The sequence below is a fragment of the Ursus arctos genome, unplaced genomic scaffold (assembly GCF_023065955.2).
Source record: "Ursus arctos isolate Adak ecotype North America unplaced genomic scaffold, UrsArc2.0 scaffold_7, whole genome shotgun sequence".
Lineage (NCBI taxonomy): Eukaryota > Metazoa > Chordata > Mammalia > Carnivora > Ursidae > Ursus > Ursus arctos.
Window position 1 is genome coordinate 82455165 of NW_026623089.1, and position 20082 is coordinate 82475246.

At 42.8% G+C, this 20082-nt stretch overlaps 1 protein-coding gene across 7 annotated transcripts in view; it reads right to left on the bottom strand.

Annotated features, from left to right (window-relative positions):
* The window catches only part of MTR (5-methyltetrahydrofolate-homocysteine methyltransferase), a 109006-nt gene that overhangs the window by 81906 nt on the left and 7018 nt on the right, over positions 1 to 20082 (bottom strand). For 4 of the 7 annotated variants that reach the window (XR_006410063.3, XM_026504033.4, XM_044385986.3 and 1 more), the window contains exons 3-8: positions 18862 to 18951; positions 16597 to 16666; positions 7837 to 7929; positions 6298 to 6404; positions 4743 to 4802; positions 3888 to 3982 (exon numbers count right to left, since the gene is read on the bottom strand). Coding sequence is in view for 6 of the 7 variants with exons in the window: in XM_026504033.4 (XP_026359818.1) it covers positions 3888 to 3982; positions 4743 to 4802; positions 6298 to 6404; positions 7837 to 7929; positions 16597 to 16666; positions 18862 to 18951 (515 nt within the window). In the remaining variant the exon portion in view is untranslated. The remainder of the gene's footprint in view (positions 1 to 3887; positions 3983 to 4742; positions 4803 to 6297; positions 6405 to 7836; positions 7930 to 16596; positions 16667 to 18861; positions 18952 to 20082) is intronic. The other 3 variants (XM_048218956.2, XM_044385987.3, XM_048218955.2) reach the window with 1 other exon arrangement.

The window sequence follows — 20082 nt, forward strand, 5'->3', positions numbered from 1 at the left end:
CGACACAGAGAAGATCAGCAGGGCCCCTGTGCCTGGATGACGTGAAAATCATCTATCTGACAAGGGGCTGATATCCCCAATATATTAAGAACTCATGCAACTCAACAACAACAAAAAAATCCAATTAAGAAATGGACAGAAGATCTGAATGGATTTTCTCCAAAGAACATATGCAGATAAGCAACAGGCCCATGAAAAGATGCTCAACATCGCTCATCACCAGGGAAATCCAAATCAAATCCCCAATGAGAGATCACCTGACACCTGTCAGAGTGGCTAGTATCAAAACGACAAGAAACAACAAATGCTGGGGATCATTTGGAGAAAAGGGAGCCTTTGTGCATTGTTGGTAGGAATGCAAACTGGTACAGCCTCTATAGGAAACAGTACGAAGGTTCCTCAAAAAATTAAAGACAGAAACACCACATGACCCAGCAGTTCCACTACCGGTCATCTATCCAAAGAAAATAAAAACACATTCAAAAAAAAATACATGTAACCCCATATTCATTGCAGCATTACTTACAACAGCCAATGAGGGTACGATGCTAAGTGAAGTAAGTCAGACACAGAAACAGCACGTGATTTGACTGACACATAGAATTTATAAAATAAGACAAACAAAATGAAACCCAGACTCACAGATACAGAGAACAGACTGATAGCTGCCAGAGGGGGGGTTTGGGGGTGGAGGGGAAATGGGTGCAAATCAAGAAGCACAAACTTCCAGTTACAAAAGAATAAGGCACTGGATGTCACGTACAGCATGGGGAATATAGTCAGTAAGACTGTGTTAACTTTGTATGGTGACAGACGATTTACTGTGGCCATCACTTTGCTATGTATACAAATGTCAAACCACTATGTTGTACACCTGAAACTAATGTAATATTTTAAGTCAGCTATGGTTCCATTAAAAAAAAAAAAAAAAAAAGATTGCTAGGTCCTGTGCACGGCTAAGTTACAAGCCTTGAAGAGACCTGATGGGCCGTATCAGTCTCCATTTGGAATGCTTTTACTCTTTTTTTTTTTTTAATCTTGTGCTACTGTCGTCCACACTCAACACCAGGTAATAAACTAAAAATTTTTTAAATCATCACACTATGGACGGAAAGGATCCTAGACTTTTCGTAAACTCCGTTCCAATCCTAACTTATCAGGTTCCACCGTGAGGTGGCTTCAGTTCCTCATGCGGGGCCTGAGAAAACAATGCCCGATCAGCAGTGAGGGTCAAGTGGAAGTGAAATCAGATACGCGAAAATGCTTCAGAAAAACGCAGTCCTCCTCCTGCTGTTTGCTCATTCTGAGACATCCATCTGCCTCTGCCCAGCGAACTCTGACTCGTGCTTCAAAAATCAGCTCAAGTGTCACCTTCTTGAATCTCGCAAGGACACCATTACTCCATCCTCCGTACGGCCAGATTTGTGTTCATACTTCTGTAGAGCAGTTGATATTTCATATTTAGTTTATTTACGTATTTCTCCTAGTGTGCACTGTTTCACATTTGCCTGTATTCTAGGACACAGAGTAGGATTTCAATTAATGCTCGAGGAATTAATAATAGTGATAATATAAAGACGGTCCCACTGTACTTTGTGAACATGCACACAGTCTGCAAAAACCACGAATCAGTAAGCAACAGTTTCTTACAGTCACTTTGTTATATACTGTTTATACATACGCATATATGTGCACATACACGTATTTTAAAAATTATCACATATTTATTAACAGAACTCCTCCATACGGAGATCGACCTTTAGTACTGAAGTAGAAAGGAAACCAGTAGGCACTACTCAGAGTTCTGAAAATGGAACAATATAAATAGGACCTGATACAATTCTCCAATTCCTGGGCTGTCTTCTATCTGCCCATCTACTCCTTCAGTCTGTAAGATTCCTAACAAATCAGAGACCAGATATATTCTCTCTGTGAATGGGCTACAGATAAAGGTAGAAAACACAGAAAGAATTACAGGATAACAACTTTAAAAAATGAATCACTGAGTGGGTCAAAAGTTAGATTTCACTGTGTGTTTGCTTGAGGAACAGAAATATAAATTTCTGAAACTCCACAAAAACATCATCCTTGGATTCCCGCAGGTGAGGGAGGAGCCAGGAGAACATCCTCTAAGGATGTCCTCTGGGAATAGTCCCAGCACTCTTTAGTCTGACATGACACTGGGGGCAATGGAAGGGTTTCATGTACATACCTAGGGCTTCCAACCAGAACACGAATTAAGACTCAGTAAAGAGGGTGGGGAAGAGAGTAAGAGAATGAAAGGAGGAATGCTCAAAATATGAGGAAAGACAAAAAAAAATTCCAAAGTAAACTAGATAACGTTTGTGCTCAGAGACTCCTACATTTTCCTATCTTCAGTTTTCCTGTTAAACATTCACTGCAACCATCCTACATGCCAAGAACTCTATTAAGCACTAGAGACAGAGAGATAATGAAGAGATGGCTCTGGAAAAGCTCATAAGCTGTTAAGGAGTCAATCACAGTCCCGTTCAATACAGTCACTTTCTTAATTATCAGCCCCAGTCGACTGGGTAACAACGCACTCTAAATTAATGGCAGCTTTTAAGAAATCACACCACCACACTAACTCAACTATAAAGCATGTCACGAAATTAGAAACATTAGAACACAAAAAAAACAACATCAAATAACTGGTAAAATGTGGTACGGCCCCGTGGTTGTGAGCATGCTCTTATCGCTAGATCCGCCACTGACTTGACGTTGGGCAAGTTACAACCTCTGAGCGTCTCTGTTCCCTTCTCATTAAAATGAGGACATGAACAGCAGCGCCCACCTCAAGGTCTTGTTGGTAGAATTAAAAGAATTAACTCACATAAAGCACTTAAAACAGCAAACTCTCAATAAATGTCTACTACTGTTATTTTTACGGCAAGACTATAATGAAGTAAACAGAGTGCTCTGAGAACACCAACCTGGGCTAGTCAAGAGAGGGAAAGTTCCCTGGAAAGGACTGGAGAGGATTCTTAAAGGCTAACAAGGAGACAGCACAGTGTGAGTGTGTGAGTGTGTGAGTGCGTGAGTGTGTGTGTGTGTGAGTGTGTGTGTGTGTGTGTGTGTGTGTGTGTGTGTTGGGGCGGGAGGGACAGCTTCCAGGCAGGAAGATCAGTACACGTGTGGAAAAGGCATAGGTGAAAACAGTATGTATTCTCGGAGGTTCTATTTCATTCACTGTATGTAATTTAAAATATTTTTGGTAAGAAAAATCGGGAGATATTTTAAAATAGAATGTAAAAGCCACGTTAATTTTTTAAAGATTTATTAATTTATTTGAGAGAGAGAGCACGAGCAGGAGGGAGAGAGAATCTCAAGCACACTCCATGTGGAGTGTGGAGCCCAACGTGGGCTCGATCCCAGGACCCTGAGATCATGACCTGAGCTGAAAGAGTCAGCCGCTTAACTGACTGAGCCACCCAGGCGCCCCAAAGCCAGGTTAATTTTGAAGATCAAAGTCTGAGCTTTAGAATTCCCACTTTACTCCAAGCTGGACTGCTTCCGTTTGCTCCATAAGCAGGGAGTGAAAACACTTTGCAGAGCCCTGCCCCAGGGAGGTAAGCACTGTTTCTACAGCATTACGACGGAGCCAAGCACAGCCTTAGATTGTGAGGGGCACACTTACAAACAACAGCCAACCGTGTGCCGGATCCAAGAGGCAGAAGCACTCGCCCAACCCCTCAAACCAACCCCTTCAGGCAAGGCTCTTCGGACGCCCTGAAGAAAAGTCTGAACGTACTTCCCAGGGAGCCGACATCCCATGGGGATGGTTCAGTGGAAATACGCAGGAGCGATTTTTGTAGCCATCAGATCTCTCTAAAAGGAACAGGGTCAAGGAAAGAATGATCACTTACCAGAGGGGGTCTGCGTGAGACACACTGATGACAAATGCCTCTCCCATCTGTCCGGAAAGAGTTCGCCCACTTTTATCAATAATTGTCCCTGAAATCTGAATTAACAAAGTAAACTCGGTCAACAATAGAGGCTCGAACTAAGAACACGGTCACAAACGTGAAATAAAATGAGCATGCTGACTGTTCTTTTACAAGGAAGGGGAGTGTGGAGCTCCCACCGGAAGCACTTTTCATCATGGTCAGAAAGGACTGGGGCAAGGGCTTGTGGGGCAGAGTCAGAAAGCCATAAACACCAAAAACAGGGAAAGTCACTGAGGCAAGAGCAATGACCAACAAAGCTTTGGAATTCACACGTCCAGTCCCACCGCAGCAGGCCTTCCCAGAGGCCTCAGGCTGTCCTGGCTGTTACACTTCTGGCTCGTCTAACACCCCTTGATTTGATTCTAGCCTCTTCCCACCAAGCAACATTGGGACTCTCCTAGGGGTCTGCCTACTCGCAGGCTGGTGTCACTGGATCTGGGAACTTCGGTCAGCACACAAGCCCACCTCTCAGGGGGCCCCTATCAGAGGGAGTCCCAAAGCCTTTGACTTCAGGGGACTAATTCAGCCAGGATTCTTTCGAATGGCATGCCTTCCACCAACCACTTTCGGGGTCACCTTCTTCGCATCTCCAGAGCTGAGACTGCTACTGGTCTCGAGCTGCTGGTAGGAGGAAGGTGAACAGAGGAAGCTGAAGTGGGTGGTTCCTTAAAGATACTAAAGATAGTTCTCCTACGCCAGGAAAACAAAAACCCTACCCTCCAAATAGTATTAATAAAAGACAAAAATCGTCATCATGTAGACTTCAGAACTTACGAAGATAGGCCGGGGGGAATACTCCTCTTCAAAAAGTGTCTGGAGTGCGAACAAGGCTGCCTGTCAGGGGCAAAAAGGAGGACATCTTTATTTCTGAGAGACTCTGTCCCCGGTCAGTCTGACTGGCTGATCAGAATACCCCCTTTCCCAAAACCTCTTTAGATGAGATCAACATCGCCTTCTCGGGGGAAGAAGCAGGTCCTCCCTGTCAGGTGTGATCCCGACACCCCCTTCTCAAGTACAACACGGTGCACACTGACACAGAACAGATGCCGGCTCAGAGTTTACCTACGAGCTGCTGTCTCCTCTCAAGAGGAGCCCAAGAGCTATGCTCTTTCTTCCCTCTCCCAGTCGAAACTAAAAACAGCTAACTAAGGGTGCCTCCACCCTGCACATCCTCACAGATACATGGGAGGTGCAGACACGGACAGCGGGCACCACTGCCAACGAGACAGAGCGCAGAACGGGCTGTAAAGGAACCAAGTGACTCTGGGCACGCCCACGTTGCACTGAGTTCCAGTGAACATCTTCTTCTTTTGATCACTCTGTTTCCTGATTCTAAGATATGCACATTTTCACAATGTACTGAAGTCACAATGCAACCTGTCCTTAATGTGTCTCTTCATGGGGATGTGCTTCTTCATAGGTTCTTTTGCAGAGAAAGTTACCAAATCAACAATATGAGAATTTTATTTTACTTTATTTTATTTTTAAAACTAGCCAAATTGATCCTAAAGATCTTACGGGAAAATAAACAAGGAAGAAAAGCCAGGGAAATTCTGGGGGAAAAACAGAAGGGGAGGGAGGTTAGGAAAGCCTACCAGTTATTCAAGATGTATTTTAATCGCAATGTTACAGAAAAGAGCAGGATGGGAGTGTGACATCAGACAGATGACTGGAATAGATTCTACCCAGATGCGCTTCTGAATTTAGGGTGGTATGGGTAACATCCCACACAATTCCTATCACCGGGAAATGGTAGGATATTTAATAGATGGTGTTAAGAAAACTAGGTAAACCTTAGAGAAAGAGAGTACCTAGTTAGATCTCTACCATGTTCCTCACTCCAAAATAAATTCCAGACGCATCAGAGGGGCAACCTGTCCCTCAGTCATCAGAGGAATGTTCCGTCACACTATCCTATACCGGTGCAGCATCTCTATCAGGACCCCCACGCTGGTAACAGTAGCTGTCCCAGGAAAGACCTGGATGCCCAGGGAACAGGAGAAGGAAGGATATTTACTTTTCACTCTATACATTTATGTACCTTTTAAATTTAGAACCGTGTGTATATATTTACTGTATCTGCATATGTGCACCTAACAGCTATATGTGTATTTACTTTCATAATTTCAAAAAAATGTTTTTGAAAATTAAAAAGATAATCTTCTGAAGTTTTTCTCATCCTACTGGCCTCAACTAGACATGCTCATGAATAGAATGGAACAGAAGACTTTTATTAAACTTTGACAGTGGCTGTGATGGTCTTCTCGCCCCATTGGGGGATTCATCACAGCTCCCATCCCGACTGTCCCTATCATCTCCCTTAACTCACCTTGGCATTGGCGGTATCAAAAATAGTTTCAATGAGTAAGATATCAACCCCACCATCCAGAAGCCCTTTGGCCTGCTCTTTGTATGCTTCAACGAGTTCATCAAATGCTGCAAAAAATAAATCACATCCAGGACGTCAGTCATCAAAATCCTCTCAATGGCCAGGACACGCTGTGTTCAGGCCTGGCACCTGTCAACTAACCACTGCTGGTTTCCAATGCTTAATTTAAGGACAACATCACCTTTTGTGAGAAACCAAAAGAAGAAATGGGGCAGTGATGTTCACGAAACCTGTACACTGAACACAGCTCCTCCTGAACACTCACCACACAACCTCCACTTCCCACGTACAAGCTGAGAGTGAGTGAGCGAGCAGGAAGGTACATGGTTTCGTGAGCCCTGTACCTTCCTTTCAACATCTTTCAAGCAGATCATTCTTCCCAGGGACGGTTCTAATCAGTCAGTTAAGGGACGAGTGTGAGCACAAGTAGAGAAACACGTCACCCTGCCTTGGGAACATGGCGGGTCTAGTCACATTCTCTCACACTCGCTGTGGTAAAAGGCTTCAGTGCTGTCGACTTCACTCTTGCCTGAGAAAAACCTGCCTTGTGGGGCAATTTCAGTCTGAAATAAAGCGTTCAATCATTCCTGGGTACAATTTTTGTTACAAACATCTTGAGTTGTCCATTTCCATTTGAGAGGTCATCCCTCTCCCCATTCACCTCCCAATAAAAAAAGAAAAAAGCTTGGATATGCAATAGAAAAACCCCAGTAGTACCTTTATGCTTGATGTATACAGCAAAAGAGAAAGGAAAACTTAGCCCCTCGTGGTCATACCTAGACCAGAGAGGGCATCGACCACGCATAAGCCCGGTATGAGCAACCACTGGTGAAGAACTATGATATCACCACATGAAAAGTCCTAGAACCAAAAACCTACAAACCATACTTGCCTGAACTTGTCATCTGAACAAATTTCTTCACCACCATACAAAGTACCAGTACTATTTAGCTAAGTTTAATTCTTTTTGTATTTCATTGTCTTGATGCTTAAGAAATTGACCTAGATGTCTAGACTTTTCATAATATCTCAATGTAAGTATGTTTATGTATGCTAGTTTATAATGTCAACAATGCTAGTTATGTTTATATAGTTTGGAGTGCTTTCTGACATAAAATGGGGGCCTGGTGGGCTACTCTATAATAGACCAAGGCCTGGTGTCCGTATTTGCTCAACTTCTCAGTTTAAAGTTTTCTCTTGATTAGTTTTATTTCCTCAGCTGATAAAGAAGCATGATCACAATACCATGTACAATTGAAAGCAAACTCAAAATAATAATAATAATAGTACTACTAATAATAAAATCTGACTTTTTATTTAGATGTTTACTACATTCTAGGGATTGTTGTAAGCCCTTTATGTCCATTAAGCCACAATAACCCTGAGGCAGAGCCTGTTACTGATCCCATTTCACAGATTTTGAGATCACTGAAACACAGATATACTTGCAGGAGGTCAAAGATTATTTATGATACTCACTAATGTTCCTGTAATCTGGTTTCTCCACCGACGGAGACACTGACAGTGTCTTATTAGTTGGACCCAGAGCTCCTGCCACAAACCTCTTAATTCCTTTGGGAAAAAAAAAAAAACAAGTGTAAAAATTTCTAAATAGCTTGACCTTTTGGTTATGACTCAACAGGCTATAAGATTTTCCCCTGGAACACAGGTCTATAATCCTTTATCCACAACTCAGAAATACAAAGGCACAAATTATTTTCTTAATTCATTGACAATAAAACTTGACCTCTCCTGAACCAACAAGAGACTCTTTATAGTCTCTATCACACCCCGTATGCCCTCAGTGCACAGACCTGACTGCAAATGTGTATCTGAGGATGGGAGCTATCCCCGACCCCACTGCAAAAACTATGAAATACAGGGATTTGTACAGATGATTGCCAAGCCCATGCAAAAAACTCCAAATCTTTTCCTATCTGGCCTCAAAGCATTTTAGTAACTAAGCCTTTTCTATCTCCACACCCATGTTTGGATAAATTCTCTCCCCTTACTCTTTTTCTGTTTGTTTTGTTTTTGTTTTATTGTTAAATTTTATTAATGGGTATATTTCCTCCTACTAGGCAGCAAAAGCTATTTAACCCATCATATTTCCCAATTTACTCTGGCCCCCAGGAAAGTCAGGGCTAGCTTTGTATGACCATTAAATTCAAGAGATATAACAGAATTTCTAGGGGTACCACCATTAAAAGAATTCTGGTAGCAGACTAATCTCTCCTATAAAATTTATTTTATTTTTTTATTACGTTATGTTAGTCACCATACAGTACATCATCAGTTTTTGATGTAGTGTTCTGTGATTCATCGTTTGCCTGTAATACCCAGCATTCATTGCAACACGTGCCCTCCTTACTACCTATCACCAGGCTAGCCCACTCCCCCACCCTATCTCCCCTTATTCTTAAGGAATCTTGAAAGTTCTGAACTTAAAGATTCTACAAAAGCTCCTCACAATAGCATTCAACTTGAAATGCTCTCCAGTATCGTGCTGTAGGCCCTTCACTGGGGAGAAACTATTAAATCAAGATTAACAATTATAAAGCCTAAAATTAAAGTATGAAACAGATCAAATCTTACTGTAAGCATTCTTTTAAAAATTCTTTAGTAACCTTTCCTCCAGGCTAGAGTCCAGGTGCTTCTAAAAGAGCCTCAAAAGTTAGGTTCATCTACATGTCATAACCAAAGCTGGGCGTACACGGCTCATTACCTCTGCTGATGGTAACCACTCAGTAACCTGGGTTACGTTTTACAATTTAACTGGAGAAGACTACCAATGAGTTCCTAACCCAGCCTTTGAACAGTCACCTTCCCCAAAGCTAAACAATAAAGTGTGTATAAGAAAAATATCCTTGGAGCCACTGCATTCGGGCGCCGGGAAGCAGTAGCCACCTGCACGGGGGAGCGGGAGGACTCGCGGACTTGCGAGAGAACAGCCTGGGACCGTGAGCGGGGAGCCCGTGCCACCAGACTTCTCACGGAGCTCCAGTGTGCTCACTGGAACCAGACTGAGACCAGGAGCTCCGGGAGCGCGCAGGGGCGGCTGGTGGCTGGCGGTGTTAGAAACACAAAGGACAGAGATGCCCCGGCCCTGGAAGTGAGGGCTGGGATGCTGGGTGTGGGGCGCACATCCCGGGACGCTGCAGGGTTGAGCAGCACCAACAGAAACAGAGTTAAAGTGGTCAGAATATCAGTGGAGGGGCCCCTGGGTGGCACAGCGGTTAAGCGTCTGCCTTCGGCTCAGGGCGTGATCCCGGCGTTATGGGATCGAGCCCCACATCAGGCTCCTCTGCTATGAGCCTGCTTCTTCCTCTCCCACTCCCCCTGCTTGTGTTCCCTCTCTCACTGGCTGTCTCTATCTCCGTCGAATAAATAAAATAAAATCTTTAAAAAAAAAAAAAAAGAATATCAGTGGAGAACGGTCCGCGATCGCTCTGTTCTGAGACAGAGGCTGAGATTCGGCCACTGCTGCTCTGACTCTCAGAAGAGGCACAGCAAACCGCCAGGGAAAGCCGCCAGAGAACAAAAGCCTGGAAATACGGGCTCACAGTGTGCCCATTCCCATCCCCCCTCGCAGGGGGCACAGAGACTCTACCTAAATAGGGTTGCCTGAGTATCGGCGCGGAAAGCCCTCCCCCACCCGGAGGCAGGCTGAAAAATCAAGAAGCCCACATCCCTAAGATCCCTATAAAACAAGGGCGCACGGCCTGGGTACCGGACAATAATTTGAGCTCTGGACACCCCGCAACCTCTCCTCATCAGAATGACGAGAAGGAGAAATCCCTCCAGCAAAGAAAAGACAATGAGTCTGTGGCCTCTGCCACAGAACTAACTAATGGCTATGGATATAACCAAATTATCAGAAATGGAATTCAGAGTAACAATGGTCAAGATGATGTGTAGACTTGAAAAAAGTACTAACGAAAATGTTAATGAAAATATAGAATCACTAAGAGCGGAAATGAGAGCGAATCTGGCAGAAATTGAAAATTCTATGAGCCAAATGCAGGCAAAACTAGAGGCTCTGACACCCAGGGTGAATGAGGCAGAAGAACGTATTAGCAAATTGGAGGATGGGTTAGTAGAAGAGAAAGCTAAAATAGAATCTGGACTCAAAAAAATCCACGCTCAGGAATGTAGGTTACGGGAGATTACTAACTCAATGAAACGATCCAATGTCAGAATCATCGGCATCCCCGAGGGGGTGGAGAAAAACAGAGGTCTAGAAGAGATATTTGAACAATTTGTAGCTAAAGACTTACCTAATCTAGCAAAGGAAACAAGCATTCGTGCCCAAAGGGCAGAGAGGACCCCTCCCAAGCTCAACCACGACAAACCTACGCCACGTCACGTCATAGTGCATTTCGCAAATATTAGATCCAAGGATACAGTATTGAAAGCGGCCAGGGCAAAGAAATTTCTCACGTACCAAGGCAAAAGTATCAGGATTACATCAGACCTGTCTACACAGACCTGGAATGAGAGAAAATGTTGGGGGGCATTTTTAAAGCTCTTTCAGAGAAAAACATGCAGCCAAGGATCCTTTATCCAGCAAGGCTGTCATTCAGAATTGATGGAGAGATAAAGACCTTCCAGAATCGCCAGTCATTGACAAATTTCGTAACCATGAAACCAGCCCTACAGGAGATATTAAGGGGGGATCTATAAAAGTAAAAAGGCCCCAAGAGTGATACAGAACGGACAGTCACAATCTGTAGAAACAAAGACTTTACTGGCAACATGGCATCATTAAAATCATATCTCTCGGGGCACCTGGGTGGCACAGCGGTTAAGCGCCTGCCTTCGGCTCAGGGTGTGATCCCGGCGTTCTGGGATCGAGCCCCACATCAGGCTCCTCCGCTATGAGCCTGCTCCTTCCTCTCCCACTCCCCCTGCTTGTGTTCCCTCTCTCACTGGCTGTCTCTATCTCTGTCTAATAAATAAATAAAATCTTTAAAAAAAAAAATCTTTAAAAAAAAATAAAAAATAAAATCATCTCTCTCAATACTCAGTCTCAACGTAAATGGCCTGAATGCTCCCATAAATGCCACAGGGTTGCATATTGGATAAAAAGACATGATCCATCCATTTGCTGTCTATAAGAGACTCATTTTGAACCTAAAGATACATTCAGACTGAAAGTAAAGGGATGGAATACCATCTTTCATGCCAATGGACCTCAAAAGAAAGCTGGGGTAGCAATTCTCATATCAGACAGACTGGATTTTAAACTAAAGACTATAGTTAGAGACACAGAAGGGCACTATATTATTCTTAAAGGATGTATCCAACAAGTGGAGATGACAATTATAAATATCTATGCCCCCAACGGGGAGCAGCAAGACAAACAAGCCAACTCTTAACCAGAATAAACAGACATATAGATAAAAATACATTAATAGTAGGGGACCTCAACACTCCACTCTCAGCAATAGACAGAACACCCTTGCAAAAACTCAGTAAAGGAACAAAGGCTTTGAATGCCAACCTTGACGAGTTGGACCTCATAGATATATATAGAACACTACACCCCAGAACCAAAGAATACTCATTCTATTCTAATGCCCATGGAACATTCTCAAGAATAGACCATCTTCTGGGACACAAAACAGGTCTCAACTGATACCAAAAGACTGAAATTATTCCCTGCATATTCTCAGACCACGACGCTCTGAAAATGGAACTCAACCACAAGGAAAAATTTGGAAAAACTCAAACACTTGGAGACTAAGAACCATCCTGCTCAGGAATGATTCGATAAAACAGGAAATCAAAAATCAAATTAATTTATGGAGACCAACGAGAATGAAAACACGACGGTCCAAAACGTATGGGATACTACAAAGGCAGTCCTAAGGGGGAAATACATAGCCATCCAAGCCTCACTCAAAAGAATAGAAAAATCTAAAATGCAGTTTTTATATTCTCACCTCAAGAACCTGGAACAGCAACAGAGGGACAGGCCTAATCCACACACGAGAAAGCAGCTGACCAAGATTAGAGCAGAAATCAACAAATTAGAAACCAGGAGTACAGTAGAGCAGATCAACAGAACTAGAAACTGGTTCTTTGAGAGAATTAATAAAATTGACAGACCTCTGGCAAGGCTTATCCAAAAGAATAGAGAAAGGACCCAAATTAATAAAATTATGAATGAAAAAGGAGAGGTCACAACCAACACCAATGAAATTGGAAGGATTATTAGAAACTTTTATCAACAGCTTTATGCCAATAAATTAAGCAATCTGGAAGAGATGGAGGCCTTCCTGGAAACCCATAAACTACCAACACTGAAACAGGAAGAAATTGATTTTTTAAACAGGCCAATTAATTATGAAGAAATTGAGTCAGTGATAAACAATCTTCCAAAAAATAAGACTCCAGGCCCGGATGGTTTTCCTGGGGAATTCTACCAAACATTCAAAGAAGAAATAATACCTATTCTCCTAAAGCTATTTCAAAAAATAGAAACAGAAGGAAAGCTACCAAACTCATTCTATGAGGCCAATATTACCTTGATCCCCAAACCAGGCAAAGACCCCAACAAAAAGGAGAATTATAAACTGATTTCCCTAATGAATATGGACGCCAAAATCCTCAACAAGATCCTGGCTAATAGAATCCAACTGTACATTAAAAGGATTATCCATCACGACCAAGTGGGATTCATCCCTGGGATGCAAGGGTGGTTCAACATTCACAAATCTATCAGTGTCATAGATTTTATCCAGAAACAAAAATTCAGAAGTCATACGATTCTCTCAATAGATGCAGAAAAAGCATTTGACAAAATACAGCATCGTTTCTGATTAAAACCCTTCAGAGTGTAGGAATAGACGGTACATTTCTCAAGATCATAAAAGGCATCTATGAAAAACATACAGCAAATATTATTCTCAACGGGGAAAAGCTGGAAGCGTTTCCCTTAAGATCAGGAACATGACAAGGATGCCCATTCTCGCCACTATTATTCAACATAGTACTAGAAGTCCTTGCAACAGCAATCGGACAACAAAAAGGTATAAAAGGTATCCAAATCGGCAAAGAAGAAGTCAAACTGTCTCTCTTCGCAGATGACATGATACTCTATATGGAAAACCAAAAGAATCCACTCCCAAACTATTAGAAGTTATAGAGCAATTCAGTAATGTGGCAGGATACAAAATCAGTGCTCACAAATCAGTTGCATTTCTATACACGAATAATGAGACTGAAGAAAGAGAAATTAGGGAATCCATCCCATTTACAATAGCACCAACAACCATACGTTTCGGGGCGCCTGGGTGGCACAGCGGTTAAGCGTCTGCCTTCGGCTCAGGGCGTGATCCTGGCGTTCCAGGATCGAGCCCCACATCAGGCTCCTCTGCTATGAGCCTTCTTCTTCCTCTCCCACTCCCCCTGCCTGTGTTCCCTCTCTCGCTGGCTGTCTCTATCTCTGTCGAATAAATAAATAAATCTTTAAAAAAAAAAAAAAACATACGTTTCCTTGGAATTAACTTAACCAGAGACGTAAAGGATCTATATTCTAGAAACTACAAATCACTCTTGAAAGACATTGAAGAAGACACAAAAAGATGGAAAAATATTCCATGCTCATGGATCGGAAGAATTAACATAGTTAAAATGTCCATGCTACCCAGAGCAATCTACACTTTCAATGCCATCCCGATCAAAATACCGATGACATTTTTCAAGGAACTGGAACAAATAGTCCTTAAATTTGTAATGGAACCAGAAAAGGCCCCGAATCACGAAGGAACTGTTGAAAAGGAAAAACAAAGCTGGGGGCATCACAATGCCGGATTTCGAGCTGTACTACAAAGCTGTGATCACAAAGACAGCATGGTACTGGCACAAAAACAGACACACAGACCAATGGAACAGAATAGAGACCCCAGAAATGGACCCTCAGCTCTTTGGGCAACTAGTCTTTGATAAAGCAGGAAAAAACATCCGGTGGAAAAAAGACAGTCTCTTCAATAAATGGTGCTGGGAAAATTGGACAGCTACATGCAAAAGAATGAAACTTGACCATTCTCTCACACCATACACAAAGATAAACTCCAAATGGATGAAAGACCTTGATGTGAGACAGGAATCCATCAAAATTCTAGAGGAGAACATAGGCAGCAACCTCTACGACATCGGCCAAAGCAACCTTTTTCATTACGCATCTCCAAAGGTAAGAGAAACAAAAGATAAAATGAACATGTGGGACTACATCAAGATAAAAACCTTCTGCACAGCCAAGGAAACAATCAAAAAAACTAAGAGTCAGCCCACGGAATGGGAGAAGATATTTGCAAATGATGCTACAGATAAAAGACTAGTATCCAAGATCCACAAAGAACTTCTCAAATTCAATACGCAAGAAATAAATAAACAAATTATAAAATGGGCAGAAGATATGAACAGACACTTTTCCAATGAAGACATACAAATGGCCAACAGACACATGAAAAAATGTTCAAAATCATTAGCCCTCAGGGAAATTCAAATCAAAACCACACTAAGATACCACCTTACGCCAGTTAGAATGGCAAAAATTGACAAGGCAAGAAACCACAATTGTTGGAGAGGATGTGGAGAAAGGGGATCCCTCCTACATTGTTGGTGGGAATGCAGGTTGGTGCAGACACTCTGGAAAACAGTGCGGAAGTCCCTTAAAAAGTTCAAAATTGAGCTACCCTATGACCCAGCCATTGCAATACTGGGCATTTACCCCAAAGATACAGACGTAGTGAAGAGAAGGGCCATATGCACCCCAATGTTCATAGTAGCATTGTCCACAATAGCTAAATCATGGAAGGAACCAAGATGCCCTTCAACAGATGACTGGATTAAGAAGCTGTGGTCCATATATACAATGGAATATTACTCAGCTATCAGAAAGAACAAGTTCTCAACATTTGCTGCAACATGGACGGCACTGGAGGAGATAATGCTAAGTGAAATAAGTCAAGCAGAGAAAGACAATTATCATATGATTTCTCTCATCTATGGAACATAGGAACTAGGAAGATCGGTAGGGGAAGAAAGGGATAAAGAAAGGGGGGGTAATCAGAAGGGGGAATGAAGCATGAGAGACTATGGACTCTGAGAAACAAACTGAGGGCTTCAGAGGGGAGGGGGGTGGGGGAATGGGATAGGCTGGTGATGGGTAAGGAGGGCACGTATTGCATGGTGCACTGGGTGTTATACGCAACTAATGAATCATCGAACTTTGCATCAGAAACCAGGGATGTACTGTATGGTGACTAACATAATATAATAAAAAAACATTAAAAAAAAAAATCAGTAAAAAAAAAAAAAAAAAGAAGTAAAAAGAAAAATATCCTATCTTTCCCTGCTTTCGCTGGTTTCATATTCTCTGACCTGTGACTCAGTTGGAGTAACAGCGTATGCACGTCCATGGATTTAAACACTATCTCCCAGAAGCAGAGTTCCCATAAATTGCTTCCGTCTTCATCAGTATGCTCTCACTTCCTAGCAATCTTCCTTTATATTTTCTCCCGTTGGCAATAATTTCACATTTTCAAATCTTAAGGGGCTCCATAGATTTCTTCCATTCCTTTCCCTCCTTCAGAGCCTCCCCACCAGCTGGCACCCAAGTCATGTTATGGCAGCCAGCCAGGAGGTTAGTTATTTCAAGAGGCCGCTTTTCACGTCCCAGCAAGGCTGGATCTCATGCCACACTCCTGTGTGTGCTGCACAGAGCCTTCAAGGACATCAGGGATAGGACGCGGAATATGCTCCTAAGAAAACAGCTCTTAACCTACATAAGACAATCACAAGGATGAGGGTAGCTTTAAAGATACCCGATAAGATCAAGTATCTTAATGTTAATCGAAATAACCAGAACAGGCAGCTGTCACCTGAATTACCTCATAAAGTGCTTCCAAAAGGAGAAAAGATCACCTTAACTATAAAAATCAGAAGCTGTAACTATAAATATACAAAGTAGCTACAGCTACAAAGTGAAGCTAGAACCCACAGTAAACAGAGAGTAAACCCTGAGCCCAAGGCCCACAGGGACAGAATCAATTCACAGAGACCCTGGAGGGCTTGATTATCAAACTGCAAAGAAGTCACCTACCCACAAGTACGAAACAGCGTCTGCAGTGTTACCAGTGGGCCACTTGTCACGGAAGGAAAAAAGCGCAGTGAAGACAGCACATGATAATTGCAAATCTCAAAGGAATCACCATCGCAGACGGCCCTTACCTGTCTGGAGGGACACCTCCTCGGCTGCCTTTCTGGCCAGTCCCGCGGAGCATTTGTTCATCTGGTAGGCCTACAAATCAACGCAAACGTGAGCTGGCACTTCTTCCCCTCACCTAGTAAATCAGGGATTCGTGACCTTATAAAACCCAGTGTTATTTGGTAAGTAAATGTCGAGTGAATTAATAGGAGGTCTGAATGAAATCTTAGCCAAGAAGGCCTCCCAGCTGCCACAGCCGTGAAGGCAACAGGAGAGCCAAGACTCCTTGAGAACTCCTCTGGGCTGAGCTTCTTCCCCTAAGCCATGAGCTGATTTAAAAAAAAAAAAAAAAAAAGGGCAATGTCTTGGACATCTGGTATGTCAAAGAATAAGCTGATGCAGTTAAATACTCTGCAAGTATTTAAGAGAAAGCACAGGAATGGAAAAAGCACAGGCTTCAGAGACAGGAGACGGGGGTTCGAGGACCAACTCTCTCAGTGTCCGCCCAGGCAGTTCCCTTAGCAACTTCTCTGACCTGACTTCCTTCACTGTACGGTGGTCTGCACTCAGGGGTTCCAAACTTTCTGCAGATTATTAACCTCTTTAGAATTTGGTAAAGGGCCATGAACCCCCTCACTAGGAAATAAAAAGTATGCACACACGTACAAGTAATGCCTACAATTTAAAGAGGTTCATAGGCCTCCTGAAACTTTCCCAGATCAGGTTAGAAGGTCCTAGACTTGTGGTCTTCATGAGCCCTTCTTGGATCCTATGCACTGTGGATCTTTGTTATTTAGTAATAAAGAAACCAGAATATCCTAAAACAGGGGTTGGCAAACTCTATACCTCCCCGGGCAAAGCTATCCTGGGCTGGTTTTATAAATAAAGTTTTATTGGGATACAATCAAGCTCATTCGCTTACATACTATCTATTGCTGTTCTTCTGTAATAACAGAGCTGAGTACTTGCCGTATATGGCCCACAAAGCCTAAAATATTTACTTATCTGGCCCTTTACAGAAAAAGTTTGCCAACTCCAGTCCTAAATCACACAAAACTAATCATCTTCCCTTGATAACCCAGAAGACACGAGAAATCAATGCTGCATGGAAACAGAGGCATGTGTCTGGAAAATCCCACACAGACATGGGTACAGCAGCATCATCCACATTTTACAAAATTTGAAAAAGGAGCGTAACGTTGATTCAAAAGAAAGCAGAACCTTCACCCCACACCCACTATCAAAAAATAAAACAAAAAAGCCCCCCAAAACAGAAGATAACAAGTGTTGATAAAGCTGTAAGAAATTCGGAATCCTTGCGCACTGTTGGTGGGAATATAAAATGGTGCCACTGGGGAACACAGTATGGTGGTTCCTCAAACAATGCAACAGAATTACCACTTCTGAGTATATAATCAAAGGAAATGAAAGCAGAGATGCAAACAGATTATCCGTACACCCATGGTCACAGCAGCACTGTTCACAATGACCAAAAGGTGGAATAAGCCCACGTGTCCCAAACAAATGAATGGATAACCCTAATGTCCTATACAGATAATATACATACGGGCCTAGATATATACACACATACATACAGGGGAGCGTTACTCAGCCTTAAAAAGGAAATGCTGACTGTTGCTACGACATGAGTGAACTTTGAAAACATGAAGCTGAGAGTCACCAAAGGACAAAAACTGTACGACTCCACTTACGTGGGTACCTAGAGGAGTCAAATTCATAGAGAAAGAAAGTACAGTGGTGGTTTCCGGGGTCCAGGAGGGTGACGGGAGAACAGGGAGTTACTACTGAATGCAGTGGAGACAGAGTTTCCATTTTACAAGATGACAAGAGTTCTGGAGATGGATGGTGGTGATGGTTGCACAGCCACGTGAATATACTGAACCCCACTGAACCATACGCTCAAAAATGGCTAAGATGGTCAATCTTATGTTACGTGGTGTTTTCCCACAATTAAAAAAAAGAACCAAATCTGCCACCCGGTGCGTAAAAAGGGTGCACACACAGCCGACACTGAGCCTTTACCAGCAGCCACGGCATAACAAGTATCAGTTTTACCTGATTACCTGCCCATAAAAGGAATCCGTTAGAAATGAATGGTCTGCTGTGTTCAGAGGCAGAAGAGATACAAAGCGTCTTCCCAGTGTGACCACAAGCAATAGACAGCAAGGCATCAGCTTGACTTGGCAGCTTCTGCCAGTTTTCTCACTAGCAACTGTCAAGGCAGCAAACGCCCAGGAACATCTTGGATACGAGAACGGCATTCTTACCAAGTGTTCGAGGCCATAGTCTGCTTGGGCAATGTTAGTGCTGCTGAAAGTGTTTGTTTCGATGATATCTGCCCCAGCCAGCAAGTAATCCTGCAACAAGAGAGAGCAGTGTCAGTGCTCGGAGTTTCCACAAGAAACATGTCTGCTTGCTGCCACCACTGCCGCCACCGCCACCAAACACCTCGAGAGCACTCACTAGGCACAGGCACGCCACGAGAGGCCAGAGATGCAAAAACACAGAAGGACTTCACAGACAGGAATGTGGTGTAAAGAAACCAACGCAGAGCTCAAATTCGGACACCGTTCACAGCGAAACTGGGTGAATGGATTCAAGTTCCTTAGACCCTGAGTTTCGGTTTCCTCGGGGAAAGTACTAGAACCCAACTCCACGGGTGGCTGTGTGATGACACAAGCTCTGGCCCAGGACAGCACTCTCCAGCCTCCGCACAATTTGATCCCTGCTGGCGAGGGCCTATCTCTGAGAGCTCAGTTCTGCCCATAATTGTCTCAGTCTCTCTGTTGGGTCCCTCTGAGCCAGAACGACGGCACTCCCTCTAGAACCTCAGCAGCGCCTTCCTGCCCTCCCTGTTCCAAACCTGTCTTCCTCATTTCACTCTTTGGACGACACCTCCTCGAGCTCAACCTGATGAACACTCTGGAATCTCTTGACTCCCTTGATTTTCCAATACTGAGTAAACCCAACCCCTTCCAAACCGATAAACACTGTCTACAGAACGGCTGGGAAATGAAAACCGAGATTTATACATATTTATAGTAAGTCACAAATATCCTAAATATCCAAGTGGAAAAAACTAAATAAGCTAGAACGTACCCACTTTATAACATGCTTTGTGGCAGCTAAAAACATTGTGTGTATCTACATATACTGACATGGAAAGATCTCTAGAAGTATTGTTGAGTAGAAACCAAAATTGATTGATATGTAAAATAGGACACCATTAAGTTTAAAGCATACATGTACACAACAGTATGAGTTTTCTACAAATAAGTATGTATACACATAAACATATGTGCATATATACGTAAATGCATAACAAATGGATCTGGAAAGACATACATCAACTAATGTAAGTGGTTATCTCGGGAGAAAAAATAGAAATTTCACGTAATGGTCAAAAGTGAATTTATCCTCAACTATGGGTTTTGTTTTATAAGAGCAAATTAAATTTTTCAAAAAAGAACAAGAAAAACTGGAAACAA